The sequence below is a fragment of the Dermacentor silvarum genome, chromosome 10 (assembly GCF_013339745.2).
Source record: "Dermacentor silvarum isolate Dsil-2018 chromosome 10, BIME_Dsil_1.4, whole genome shotgun sequence".
Lineage (NCBI taxonomy): Eukaryota > Metazoa > Arthropoda > Arachnida > Ixodida > Ixodidae > Dermacentor > Dermacentor silvarum.
Window position 1 is genome coordinate 7728524 of NC_051163.1, and position 15114 is coordinate 7743637.

At 47.7% G+C, this 15114-nt stretch overlaps 1 protein-coding gene across 1 annotated transcript in view; it reads right to left on the bottom strand.

Moving 5' to 3' along the window:
* The window catches only part of LOC119466018 (afadin-like), a 59454-nt gene that overhangs the window by 36414 nt on the left and 7926 nt on the right, over positions 1 to 15114 (bottom strand). The window contains exons 5-10 of the mRNA XM_037726503.2: positions 14540 to 14708; positions 12872 to 13159; positions 9520 to 9737; positions 5764 to 6041; positions 4721 to 4854; positions 2606 to 3046 (exon numbers count right to left, since the gene is read on the bottom strand). Coding sequence (XP_037582431.1) covers positions 2606 to 3046; positions 4721 to 4854; positions 5764 to 6041; positions 9520 to 9737; positions 12872 to 13159; positions 14540 to 14708 — 1528 coding nt within the window. The remainder of the gene's footprint in view (positions 1 to 2605; positions 3047 to 4720; positions 4855 to 5763; positions 6042 to 9519; positions 9738 to 12871; positions 13160 to 14539; positions 14709 to 15114) is intronic.

Genomic DNA, 15114 nt, shown 5'->3' on the forward strand with positions numbered 1-15114 from the left:
TTCGGATATACCCTTTGCCGCAACACCACGTACCCCATGGAGCCAATGTATAAGAACGTCTGAAATTTCGGCGCATAAAACCTTCGTCATCCGAGTTTCCCGACTTTCTGCCATGACCGCAGGTCCAAAACAACATTAATCGAAGCCACCACCACAGCCATTTTGATTATCGTCGGTACCGTGTTTTTCATCACAACAATTCGCCGCTGTTAGCAATGGCGCCAACTTCGCTTTTGTATTCCACGCCAATGGCTTCGAAGCTCAGAATGAACGGCGTGTTGCGTAATGCCGGTTCACGAAAGTCACTTTCGCCTCAATACAGCAACGTTACTCGGTGAAGCATAGGCGAAGTATTGCGGTGAAGCATGTCAAGAGTGGGAAGGGACAATTGTCATGGGACACTATGTATTCCTTAATTATACATGCATGTACCTGCCGTATCCTACCACAGTACGAGCACCAATGCGACTAATAAGTGTACTGGCAGGCCTTCAGAGCTATTTCCGACATGCCTTTGACGATATCGAGCCCTTGGGGGCAGTACAAGGCATGCATTCATTTTTTTCAGACTGCCCGATTTTTCTGACGTTTTCGCAGCCCCTAGGGAGTCCGAAAAATTAAGTGCGGACTGTATCAGAAAGTTAACACAGACATTTATGCTTCCAAATTTTGTGCAAAAAACTGTGCTGCTCAGAAGGCTAATCACATTATTTAACAAGAATCTTGCTAACTATCAGTAACATAGGTATCTATGAATCGAGATGCATAGTTGGCTCTTAGTATGCCACCACTGCTAACTATACTTAGTTTGTATACAAAGGTCAGCAAAATATTTTTTATTGATAGAAAGTCTGTCACATAGAATTAGGTCCTTTTTTTTTTTCTTCCGAGACTGAAGAAATAACGAAGTCGTGCTAAATACCAATGGGGTTTTCAGTTTATTAGTGGGCCATACTGTGCTTAATGGCAATCTTCTATTGCTTAGAAAGTACAGTAAAACTTAGTTATTTCGACCCTCGTTAATTCGGACAACTAGGGACTTGTCCTTCGCTCCCGGCAGGCGTATACATTATTTAATGGAATTGTTAATTGTGACATATATATGGCTACACACCAGTTGATTCGGACAACCCTCAGAGCCCGGCAAGGGCGGAGCGCCGCAAAAGAGCCAAAGCGATGCTAGTGGCCAATTGAAACGAAGTGGCGAAGAGTCCGCATAGCCATAGTCATTAGCTCTTAGACGTTTATAAACTGCGAAAAAAAAAAACAAAAAAAAAAAAACGAGCCACAAGAACGAAAACACACACGACACCACAAGCGCAGACTACCAACGAGCGCAACACCACGAGCGCAGACTGCAATTGGCAGTTGTGCTTGTGGTGTCGTGTGTGTTTTCTTTCTTGAGTCCTCAATTTTTTATTTTCACGCAGTTTATAAACGTCTACAAGCTATGAACCAACTATCCCGCCAGAACGTCCTACCATAGTCATTAGCCGAAACCGTACGGGAACGATATAGATGCCGAATGCTTCGTGTCTATCTGTGCGCTTATTTATGCGTTTACCGCCGCAATGGCCACACGTGCCTTCAGAACTGCGTAGTCGCTATCCCTGATCGCAGTGTTAATGATCACAGTTTCGTCCGCAAAGGTTATGGCAAACAGTAATTTTGTTTTGACTCAGTGCGCGTAACCTTCAGAACTGCACGGTTGCCATTCACTGATCGTGTCGATAGCGACCGCAGTTTCGTCCATAATGGGTGGGGCAAGCAGTAGTTCCATTTTGACTGAGTGCAAAACGTGTGCAATGTCAGAAACACGGCGGAAGCTGTCGAGGATGAAGACCGATTCTACCACAGCCCACACGCTGGCATCAAAGCCACGGCCACACTGCGATGGACAGACGATCTGTTGCCGACCAGCTTACAAGCGAAAAAATAATCGGGATGTGTGGGTGGTAGTGAAAAGCATATCTACTCAGATGAAGACGCGGGTCTTGCGCCATGGCCTAAAGGACCGCATTGCAAAGGAAAACGCGAGGCCCTCACCACTGCGAGCATAAACCAATCACAATATGATGAGAATTGCCACTTCTGCACTAATTTTGCACTAAATAGAAGCAAGGGTTGCAAATTTATTGTTTGCTTGATACCCTCGATAATTCAACATTTGGTTAATTTTGCTCTTTTTCCTTGATCCCTTGAAATCCGAATTAAAAAGATATTACAGTGGAATTTTGTTGACACGACCTTAACGGGCGGAAAATAAAGCGTATCATCCGAAAACCGTATCATACAACGAATTATGCAACCAAATTGTATTATTGGGGGAAAAAAAAGTATTAACCTAAAAAATGTATTATGCAGAATCGTATCAATGAGGTTCCACCGTACTGCACTATTGCTTTCCAGTTGTTTTCCAGAAAACGGGAGGGTTTTTCCAACTTTATGGCATGTGGTTTCTGTGGGTTATCGTCAGCACGTTTGCGCAACAGACAAAAGCATGGAATTCGCATCATGTCGTGTGGCACCACTTCACACGGTCATTGGCGCCGATGGTAAAGAGTTCTCAAATCGGGGAAGCCCATGGCAAGTTCGCGCGACTCACCAATTGGAGCATCTGTGGCCGTATCCGGGCTAAGAAAAGCCCGAGGCAGAGCCTGGGCCAACTCGCGCCGCTGTGCTGCAACAAGTTGCCGGAATGCCAGCTGGAGTGCCTCGGTCAGGAGGTCCTGAGCGTCCAAGGTGTAGGCACTAAGGTGCCGGTCCTGCCGCAGGAAGTGCAGCAGCTCACTGGCATTGGCCAGCCAGAAGGCCAGTGGCCCCGAGTCTCGCTGTTGTTGCTCCACTGCTACCCGCACCCGAGCGCCTATGTTGGTGGCGAGTGCCGTCAGTCGTTGCGCACGCTCGGTGGGACTTGTCTCGGGTCGAAAGTGCGTGGAAGCCCGGTAGCGGCAAGCCATGTAGAGAGTGTACGCAGGAACCAGTTTAAACTGGACCGAAAGCCAGTCTAGTTGGTTGATGACCGCATCCAGGAACAGGGACTCATCTACAGCAACAAGGAGAGAGAAAGAGAGAGGCCAATGGAATGATAAATTTTCCAGATTAAATTTCCGAGAGATTGTGAACCATTTGGCCGAAGCACACAGCTCTACTGTGCTGAACACTGCAAGTTTGCCCAACCCATAATCCTAGCAACAATAATTCTGAACAGTGCTGACATATACCTAGGTACACTGGCACTTCTGAAAAGACGTTAAAAGAAGAAAAGGATAAGCTGCCCAAGAAATCAACAGTAATAAACAGATGTAAAGAAAAACTAAAAAAATATTTTATACTCAATGAAAGAATGCAGCCTATAGATAAGTATAAATAAGTTTTTGGCTAACTCGACCTCGACAGAAGGTCCTGGCCTTATTATTCATTATTATTGGGAATTTATATGGACATTTCTGCTGTCGTCGTCACCGTGAGGTTCTGTATAAAGTCCAAAGGTGATAAAATTGTCGCCGCACACCGCATGCTGTATGTGCGAGTAAAAGAATGCGAGGGTGATCCAAAGATCGCGGCTCAATTTTGCGCACACAAGGGAGGAAAGCAGGAAGGAAGCGCAGCATCTTTCGCCATGCATAATGCTTCGGGGAGACAGTAGGGAGGGAGCGTGCGTTTTACTCTGGGTGGCCCCGGACTCGACTTTACAATTGCTAGGCGGCACAGAGGGGCGTGGCATTTCAGGAAATGTCTGACGTTTGTGCGCAGGTGTGAGTAAGAGCGGGTGCGAGAGAGAAAATCTGGGGGCTTTTGCTCCTTGAATATCCAACTTTGCCTAAGTACTACAGAGGAGCAGTTTCTTTGCTAGTTTTGTATGCGTTTGCCCTAGACATGAGGTCATTGCAGAGCGAGGTCGAGTTTGTTTACGCTCCGACGATGGCTGCTGGCGCGGTGAACCAGGTGAAGCAGTGGGCACTGACGCCCCATTTGGTGTTTGCTGTCTAAAGGTACGTCGTACGTACACGAATTCAAGAAGGTAAAGGTACGTTGTGGGGGTACACTCTGTATGAGCTCCCAATGTGTCCGCAACGTGCACACGCAACAATGTGAGTACGCGGGAGAAGATGGGCGCGTCTGCTTCCCACAACTTTGGACAGCTTTGGCGCGCGCGTTCTACTCCGGGTGGCCGCTGTACCTTGAAAGCCATCTTCTTCGGGGACACAGTCCACCGTGCACTGTTTTCGCGGCTTAGTCCGTGTTTATACGAGACGCAGCATGAAAGTCAATTCGCTCGCTGCCGCCGCCGTGCTTCCTCACTCCAGCATTTTGACAGCAAATTTCCGCGGTAATCGAGTGAGATGTGTTCATGTTCGCTTGTGCGCGCGTGACATCATGCTTGTTAATTTAGTTAGTGTGCTTATGTTTAAAAGTTTATACGGTCGATAAAACTACTATCCTTACTTCGGATAGCTGTCTACTAATTTGCTATCGCAATCGATGCTTCGGCTTTCGGACGAAATTGCAACATTTTTCAAACGTAAGAATCAAAATAAAATTGTGTGCAGTTCACCACTACTCTCATTTCTCAAATTTAAGATTTCTCAGCTCTTGCATTTCCCGGCTCTTATGTTTTCTTTTTACGCTCCCGTGAAAAAGATATCAGCAGGGTTCTACTGTAATCGGTCGGCGACTGTACTGCAACATTGCACCCAACTTGGGAAAAGAGACTCACGTTCCTCCCACAGTTCCAACACTGCAGGCAGAATGGGGTCACCCCTCCGCTGATCCCTGTGGTCCCCTGCACCAACGGGACTCATATGGTCGGGAACGGCCACCATGCTTGTGGGCTCTGGCTCAGGAGCTCTCCTGCAAAACATCACGGAGGCTATGTGTATAACCTTCCTACTATCCTCTGGATTGATAGCAAGAGCTGAACACAATTTGAGACACCTTTATGGCCAGCGGAGATTCCCCGATTGGCTGGATACATGAAATATGAGCACAACAAGCAAATGTTAGAAATACAATTGGCCATCTCTAGCTACGGTGGTATGGTGGGCTTATTGTACAACCATCTGCTATGTTGTAGAGCAGGTGAAAAGAGAAAATACAGGTAGAAAGAATTTGTGGTGTTTAGCCCCAATGATGTGATGCACGTTGCACTCAAATCCAACCTTACTCTACTGCAATGAAAATCATTGTTCAAAGCATGTAATCAAAGAAGAGAGAAAAGGAGAAATTCATGATTGTATTGCACTAAGTATAACACTGACGGAAGATTACTGAAGAACGAACATAAAAGAACAAAAAGTGGGCGTACGGGGCACAACGTAGGTCCTCTTCCATCCACATCCACACTGACGGAAGTAATCTTCTGTCAGTGTAATACTAAGCGCAATAGTGTAATACTAAGCGCAATACAATCATAAATGTCCACCAACTAGCCCCGTTCATTGCGTTTAGTAAAGAAGAGAAAACCTAAAGCAATGCTTTCCTGCACCAAAACCACTTCACAGCTAGCACAGGTGGGGACACCCATTAAAGTAGTTACACAGAGGTTTACAGAGCTAAACACATTAACGTAATGCACACTATTGGACATTCTAGCTATCCCTTGCGGAAAAATAAGCTTGGATGCCTGTTGTTGCAACTCATGCCCTGAATTTTTTGCTACTTGCGAATTAGGGGTAGGCATTTAGACGAGCTGGGGCACTACATAGCTGGTGCATCTTGGTCCCACCCCCTTCCCTTGCTATTCCAGGTTGTGCCACTCACAGTCGGTGGTCTTCCTCGTGTGGTGGCCGATGGTTGTCACCCATAGCAGCAGGTGAGGCAGGAGGTGGGGCAGCCACCCGAGGAGGTGGTGCTTGCCAGAAGCGGAAGAGGTGGCTGCGGCCAAAGCGAACCGTGGCACCATGCTGGAGCAGCGTGGTGTCAAACACCCGGGCACCATCGACGTAGGTCTCAGCTTCCGGCTGACTGGGCGTCACCGTAACCACACCCTCCGTGTGTGCTATCACGCAGTGCCTTGGCAGGATGCCTGGTCCCTGGAGCTGTGGCCAAATGGGCAGAAGAAATTATGGAACATCTCAAAGTAAAATGCCACTGTGGGTAAGTAATGTATTGGACTACCAACTAGACTAGACTGAAATGTTCTTTAGGACGACTTGCTGATGGCCCATTTGGTACATAAAGTCACAGACCAATAGTTTGAACAACTTCAAGGATTCGTCACTCACCCCGCTGACCTAATGTTATAAGCACAACTAATATTTCGCATGCCTTACGCACACCATTTGATATCTGAAACTCCGCCCGGACGACTGCATGCTGATTCGGTCACTGAGACAACCAGAAAGTGTGAAGTTTTGATTTTCAGATGATGCCAGTACATTACTAAGTGGTTCGTTGGGAAAGGGAAAGGTTGGCGCTATCTTCTGCAGCCCTTGAGGGAGCACGGCTCAGCGCCAAAAAATCTCTCCTCAAAATTGGAAGTAGCAAAACATGCTATCAACCATGCCCAAGCCATGGGACAGGCTGGTAATTTGTCAAAATTGCATACGACTGTGTTCCAGATGCCTAGTGTATGTTTCATTCAGTGCGTTAAATTGTGATAGTCTCAGGCAACTTCTTTAGTTGCTGTTGTGAAAAAATCTACTATCATTAGAAAGTTATAGTATAGCGTACGCAAAGTATAGCATACGCTATACACTATAGTACAGCGTACGCTAAGCAGCGCACTTTTACCTTAGTTTCAGTTGGCCTGTGAGATCTTCCAATCTCAGAGGCCATATGCCATCATTGCACCTATCTCCCAACTTCAACGATAGGTGGCGCTGACCTCTAGAAGGTTTCCCTTGTTAGGCTTTGTCTCATTCGAAACGAGAAGCGATCTCGAAAACTCCATAAGGGTATCCATAATATACTGTCATCGAAGTGGCCTGAAACTAAGCGAAAGCCATTTATGCAGTCATTTGCTACGAACGAAGTGAATTCTGCGAAAGCAACGACAAATTCAATTCGAGGTGGCCAGCGTGGAGAGCCGCCATGTTTTACGCAAACTACGTAAACCATGCAAAGACGGTAACGCTAAATCTTAGAAATAACATGCATACACTATACGCTATGGGTCGTTTAGCGTTCTGCGCATGTGCAGTGACGACCCGCTACGGTTAAACCTGCTTATAACGAACCTCCATATAACGAATTCCTGGATATAACGAAGTTTTTCTATTCCCTGCCGTTACTCCGTAGAAGCATATGTATTTGAGACCTCTACGTAACGAAGTCGCAGCGGGAGACCCCCTCGAAATAATTAATTTTCCCCTCCGACAATATAGAGATTTTGTCATTTGTCATTTTGTCATTTTTGCGTGAGCAGCAATTGGAAGCACCTTCTCCGTTGCGACGAAATGCGAAGCGGTGGCGTCGTGCTTGGCACGCTCGAATTCACGGTGACTTCGAGGCGAGAGCGAGCGCACGTGTGCGTGCGTGTGTGCGCTAGGCGGGCGTGACCTTTCCCCCTCCCTTCATTCAAACCTGATCCCGCCGCTTGCTGCAGCTGGCCTAGCCCGCCAAGCCGGCACATCCCCTTTTTCAGTTGATGTTGCCGAAGACAAAAAAAAAACATTTTTTTTTCCTTGCGCTGGCAGTGCCACTTTTTGGTTACTGCACAAGTCTCTGCGCTTCACTTCAATAACCTGACACTAGGTGACACTATACGACGCTACAACGCCATCGTGTCGGTCGTTCTTGTTCCCGACGCCTCGCGCTTGTGCGAAATGATGCATCCACGCATCCAGTACCTGGTGTGACATTCCAAGGATGAGTGCTTCGACGAAGAAATGCAAGATATTGACCTTGTCTGCAGTTCGCATTGAAGATAAGCCCGCGCGGGCGCACACTTTTTCCACATCGCAGATCGCTTTCTAGATACGGCGGCGGCCGCCGAAGAAACCTTTCTCGCATCCCCCACAGTGCCTAGCGCGGAAGCACGCCTCCCCCCTCGCGTTCTCCCTCGCGCGCGCGAGATTGAGTCGGCCGACTCCCGTAAGCTTTCACTCGCACACACAGTGTAGAGCGCGCGGCGATGATGTTGTCGTGTTTGGACTTTACGCGGAACCTCAAAGCGATGTCCACGGTGACGGCACAAATGCGCTTTGCAGTAAATGCGCTTCTGCGCGGTTACTACTCCAACGGCAACAGCGAATTCGCACCCCTTATCCGCGTTATCGGGAATATTTCGAAGGCCATGCTTTCGTGCGCGGCAATCGGCAACAGCTGTCCGAGCAGGAAATATGTCATGGTGGCCATGTTGCAAGTTCACTATCACTGGCGACTGTCGTCCGGGCGTCACAACTCGAGAATCGAACGTCTGCGCACGTGAGACTTTGACGATTTTGTGCCTGTGCGTGTAGAACAAGAAAAATAGTACGCACTAACCGTTTCGTGGGCAATGAGCGACTACGGCTTAAGCGGTCAGCCAATACATGGGGTTCAATGGGGGCTGGGTGGGGGAATCTTGGCGACTACGTTTAAACCGCAATTACGCATTAAGCGATGTGGGGGTCTTCCCCAACCCGTAGCGCGTGTAATCGCAGCTACGTAGGGTTCGGGCGAATAAGGCAACAAGCGAGCCAACTCAACAACGTTTATTGCTGTTGGCAATAAAACACTCTTGCAGAGGGAAGTCCGCTCTGTATAATAAGTAATAAAATAGGCTTGCCTCGTCGCGTGTAGTAGTCACACAAACGAGGTCACTCACGGGTTTCAGCGGGTAAATCCGTATGGGCAGGTAGTTGTCAAGCAAGGTCAGAGAGCCCCGGGGGTCTCTCGGTCGCGCTCTTTTATCCTTTTTTACCTTTCCGCGAGGGGAGTGTCCTCCTCGCCCGCGGGATACTTTCCCTCTTCCCGCGCGGCACGCGCGTCGCGAGAGGCGAGCGAGAACCGGGAGAGGGCAAAGTGCATTTCTCCCGTGTCCACCCGGCTCCCGCAGCGTGCGCTGTGCGCGCACGAGATGTCCGCCCAGCTACCGCCGCGTGTGCTCCGTGCGCAAGCGACGGGCGAGTGCCCGCGGGAGAAGGTGGCAGCGTGTGCTTCCCACAGCGGGTACGTATTAACGAGGTTTGACTGTACTATCCTTACTTCGTATAGCTGTCTGCTAATTTGCTGTCGCAATCGATGCTTCGCCTTTTGGGCAAAACTGAGACTTTTTTGTTCATCGCAACTTTAGTGTAGTGGGAGTAAATCTTGAGCGATAGTACATACGGTAAGCGTTTCTGTTTCGAATTTTATGCCGAACCTCCATATAACGAAGTTTTTCAGGAATTTGTCAATTTCGTTATATCCAGGTTTAACTGTATTTTATAGCGTACGCAATGGCATAGCGTACACTAAGCTAAAACTGTCTATTAAGCTATCAGAGCATGGTTGCACATATTCATCAAAGCTATATTTTGTTTTGAGCTGTTCAAACAAGACTGCACAAGAACCGACAACATTGCACCATGCCATGCCGAATCTACCACCCACCTGCAGCCCCTGGCTTCCAGAGGGTGCCGAGCCAACTTCAGTCATGTGAAGGGGAATCGGGTGGCAGGGGCCAGGGGGTCCACCGCCCTGGGGCACCTCCTGCAGAAAGGGTAGGCCCTCTTCTGGGGGCACAGTTCCACCACCACTTGGTGCCTTCTTCTTGCGCTTTCGAGGCTGGTAGTCAGCCGGCCGCCGCCGTATGTGGAAGGACAGTGTCCCTGCAGAAAACGTTGTGTCATATGGACCATTGTTCCTTGGCAAAGAAACACTACGTGTTGGCACTGAGCAAGCTTTGCATCTTACACGTCCCTCGCCTATGCTGGCAGTTAACTAGCTGCCATCACTCACGTGTCAATTCTATGGCCCGATTACCCACACCAGGGTCCTTCAATACTTTCTATCTGGTCTCGAAACTTCAGCCTAATCCTACGGGATAGCTTCATATAGCGGTCGCAGTGGACGACTGCGGCGCTGGCGCAAGTAGAAGGTGGACTGGAACAGACACAGAATGGACGCCACAGGCATTCTGTGTGTATGCTCGATATTGCGCAAGGATCGACTGCATGTATCTGTGTGTGAATATTGTCGACACAATGTGCAAATCACCACCCTATTTCTGTACAGTGTTCAGAAACACTGCAACAATTTCGAAACCAACTACAACACTCTGTTTCATTTCCAGGTTCAACTGCTTTCGCAACAGCGGCTTAATTCATAATTCAAATTGTACACTTCGACTACTCCATCTTTAGAAACCGACTACAGAGCAAGTTCACATCACACTTGTATGTGACTGTGCGTAACAAAACTGCATTTCAAACAATGCTAACCAACTGATTAACTAACCAAATCAATGGGTAATTACTACACTAACAAAGCTAAACAACTGATTACTAAACTAATTACCAAATGACTAAACTAATTACAACTAACCTAACGTACTAATCTAACAACTACATTAACTAACTAAACTCAATAATAAGTAAAGTAACAAACTACAATAACAAACCCAAGTCAAACAACAAATTAAATATTGATAACTAAGTAATACACCAACTAAACTAAATAAATAAGGTAACTAACAAAACTAATTAACTAATCAAAGTAACAAAGCTAACCAACTGATAACTAAGTCATCTAACTGAAATAACAAAATTACTCACTAACTAGTCAACTAATAACTAACACACTGAACTAGCTGATGAAATTGTTGTCTTGTTTGCTCCCGCACAGCCAGCCTTTATTCAATTTGTTTTGAATATTTGTATCCAACCAAATATACGTAAATTTTCAAATACCTAGTTTGCAAATTGAATACAGATATTGCAATGAAGCAGAGGCGCCCCTATGTATGTGCCGACTGAAGAGGAAGACGAAGGACCATGCCGTGATCGCGAGTGAACCCCGTGATACGAACAGCCCTTGCAGTGCCTTCCTGTACATAGCGTTCCAGCAACGTTATCAATGACAATAAACCTCGTCGCATTTGGTGGAGGTTGCCGAGATCCTACGCCTCGTCCTGGAGCTCCGCACTCGAACCCTGCCAACACCAACACGATCGCCCTGCACTATGCCTGATCCTGCAACCTCGTTGCCTGCACCACCGGCTGCCACTGTCGTCTGCGCCGACATCCCTCTTCAATGCGACCCATCTTTTTCAGTGGGACTGCCGAACACGATGTGGAAGACTGGCTCTCATCGTAAGAACGAGTAAGTGCCCATAACAAATGGGACGACCAGTCTAAGCTGTCCCACGTGCGACGTAGCCAAACTGTGGTTCTTCAACCACGAATCAGACTTTTCAAGCTGGTCAGCATTTAAGACCCTTTTTGCCGAAGTGTTTGTTCGCCCCACTGTGCGTAAGCTATGCGCTGAACAGCGTCTGCGCCAGCGTGCACAGAAGCCTGGAGAGACATTCCCCAGCCACATCGAGGATGTTCTCGATTTGTGCAAGCGGGTAAATCCCAGCATGTCAGAGGATGACAAGATCAAGCATATCCTCAAGGGCATCGAGGTCGGCGCATTCTAGATGTTGCTGGCAAATAGCCCAACTAGCTCGCCCAACACACCTCGCTCACCTGCATGACATTCTGACCTGTCTCGCCTCTGCCAGCCTACAGCTCAACCTCAAAACGTGCCGTTTTGCTGCAAGCAAGCTAACTATCTTGGGTTACATAGTCTCCAAAGACGGCGTCCCCCCGGACCCAGACCAGCTCCGCGCCGTTGCAGACTTCCCAACGCCCACGTCTATCAAAATCCTCAGAAGCTTTATTGGCTTATGTTCCTTTTTTCGTCGCTTCGTACGCAACTTCGCATCCATCATGGCGCCCTTGACAAGTTTACTTTCCACCAGTAACGGCATAGCAACGTGGTCACCTGAATGTGATGCGGCATTTCAGCAGTTGCGCCACTTGTTGACCTCAACCCCGATTCTTCGCCACTATGACCCTGCTGCTCCCACGGAAGTTCACACTGACGCCAGCGGAGTTAGCCCTGGTGCAGTCTTAGCGCAATGGAAAGCTGGCAATGATGAATACGTCATCGCTTATGCGAGCCGTACTCTAAAGAAAGCAGAATTAAATTACTAAGTGACAGAAAAGGAGTGCCGAACAATCATCTGGGCACTAAGCAAGTTTCGCCCATACCTTTATGGCCATTCTTTCGCCGTAGTTACTGCCCACCATGCCCTTTGTTGGCTTTCTTCCTTGAGAGACCCGTCGGGACGCTTAGGACGTTGAGCGCTTCGCTTGCAACAGTACGACATCCGTGTCATGTACCACTCCGGTCGCGAGCACTCCGACGCTGATGCGCTCTCCCGCTCCCCACTAACGCCTGATTTGGCGTCTTTGTCAGATTCCTCATCCACCCTGTCATCGGTGACCATCACCGACATGCTCACAGAGAAGCGCAAGGACCCAACACTTGCAATGTTACTTGACTACCTTGCCGCTCCGTCTGATGTCTCTTCGACAGGAGCACTGCGTCGCCAAGCAACCCACTTTTCCATGCGAAACAACATTCTATATCGCCGCAACTATATGCCCGCCAGTCGGGCATATAGTCGCAATATACTTCCCTTACTTCCAGAAGAACTGGGGTTCAAATCTGATGGGAGTGTTAAATGGTCAGAGCAGGAGATCAGAAAGAGACGAATGGAGTAATTGTGGGCAAGAAGTAGGTAAGAGAGGGATGGGATTTTAACAAACACGGCCAATTTTACGAGATAAAACAGGGATAGGTAGAATGCCAGATTACCATATGGCAACACGTATCCCATCACAGGCGAGGTGATTACTCGTCACCACCTAAATTCAAAGGGAATGCCGTTAACAATCATCACAAGGGAGAACACCTTTCATGCGGTTGTGTTGCCTCTCGATGGCCAGGGGACAGTCGTCGTCATCCAAGATGAATTCCTTGAGGCCTCCAGTGGGAGGATCCTGTGGGCTCGGCAGGCCCCCTGGAGGCGGGGGCACCAGCACCTGGACCAAACAGTAGTGCTGCGGCTCCTCCTGCTCAAGGCCATATTTTGCCAGTATCTCCCGAACTACATGTGCTGCAGTGTCCGTTGTTGAGAGTAGCAGAGTCTTGTATGGTACATCCCGGTTGAGTGACTCACCGAAGATGCGCAGCGTGCCACCTGTACACAAAGGCAAGCACACAAGTGCCAGATTGTAAGAACAAGCTAACACGGCAAGAAAAGTCTGAATTGACTACTGTAGTACAAAAATAGGCCTCTTAAGCCTCCTTCAATATATCACTAAAAAAAGTAAATTTCAATGATGATGATAATCTCCTTTGTATCGGGTGATCAACGAGAGTTTCGATCTGGTGCTCATAAGACCCTGGTTAAAAATAAGAGCACATATAAACACCAAACTACCAATGAAAAAGAACAACAGAAAACTATCACTTCAAAAAAATAACCAGCCCTTCCCCTGTCGAGAAAACGGGGGTAAGCGAAGCTTGTCATTATGTATCTGACCTTCGTGGTGATTTTCTCTATCTTTCCTTCTCTATCTCTTTCTTTCTCTCCCTCTCTCTTTCTTTCTCTGACCTTAGTGATCACTTTCTCTCTCTCTTTCTCTCTCTCTTTTTTGTCCCTGGTATGTACCATTGAGCTTGGACCTTTTCTGCACTATCGCCAGGATAGGCCCACTTTTCAGTGCAACACCGCCACCGCCGCCGCCACCACCACTACCACTACCGCTGACACTTGTGAGCCTATAAAGCTTCACTTAAACGTAAATGAAAATGGGGAGCAAACAGTTCATCCTATGCTCATATCGGGGTTCACATATGCGATTGTACACATCACTGAATCGGTTCACTGACTCGCATGAACTTCTCTGGAGCGCCACCAAAATTCTAGCCTCCTATTTGTCACCTCTACCACTTCCCACCATGGGTCCTGTTCCTCCGGGCGAAAGCCCATCGCCATTGCCAGCGCTACGCTGTCGTCCGTGACCCTGCCGGGGCTGTCAGCTCTGGAGCTGGCAAGGTTCGTTGCTACTGGACCCTCTCTCCATCCCCCTTGTGCAGAAGGAATTGTCAGCTCCTATGTTTTTACGAGCGCTCCGCAAGTTGTTACCAATGTGACAAATGCCACAGCGGTGTTCCCTACAAACAGCGCCCGGCGCGCGTGCCCTTGCCACTCACTTTTCATGCGACGGGTCGCTTGAAATAACTTTTGCCTTAGCAGACATTTTTAGAGTTCTTTTGCTAGATTTACTAGCCATACAGGCTCCAAGTACATGCTTGAAATGGCCGTAAACATTGTTAAATGGAAACAGTGTCACAAAATTATTTCGTTAAATTGCAAGCGAAAAAAAAAAAAGAAAAACAATTTACACGTTTTCAATTAAACTAGTTTGTTGCAACATAATTTTTGTTAAATTGAGGTTCATTATATTGAGGTGACTGTATATTCGAATATCAACAGAAGAATCACTTGTTGACACCTACCAATGACTACGAAATATTTACATAAGCATTGCGCAATAGTGCAAACGACACTTGCCAGCTTCAGGACTTCCCTCTTGCCGGAACTGCTGTAACTTGCGCTCCAGCTTCTGCTGTCGTCGTCGGCGCATCACGGCTTCCGGATTGGAAATTGATCGTGTAAAGCTTGTCTCAGGAAGCTCAGTGTAAAGCTTCTCTGCTATTCCGTCTTTCTCCTCTGTCTGAACCTGGAAGCCACAACGTAAAGAAGTAAGCACAACAGACATCCATTACCAAATTCCTTGAGCTTGACTTGAACACAGTGCTATAATATGCATATTTTTTTTCCAGCAGCCACTGTATTTCTCATTTCAGAGGATGAAAAAAAAGTTCCTCGCTGCCAGCTTGCTAATGAGAGATGACTGTTCTTTAACAAAACAACCACTAACTAAGGGACTACAACACCCTGACGTTGCATTCTTGCTAACTTGCACCTGTTTAGCAGAATCGGAACATGGCAATGACCGCCAGCTACAACATAACGTGTACACAAACACTTCACAAGCAGCTGCAGCATAACTACAGACTACAGTAACCTTTCTGTGCATGCATTGCAAAAACCCCCAACACACAATCCCCATATTTTCCAAGCTG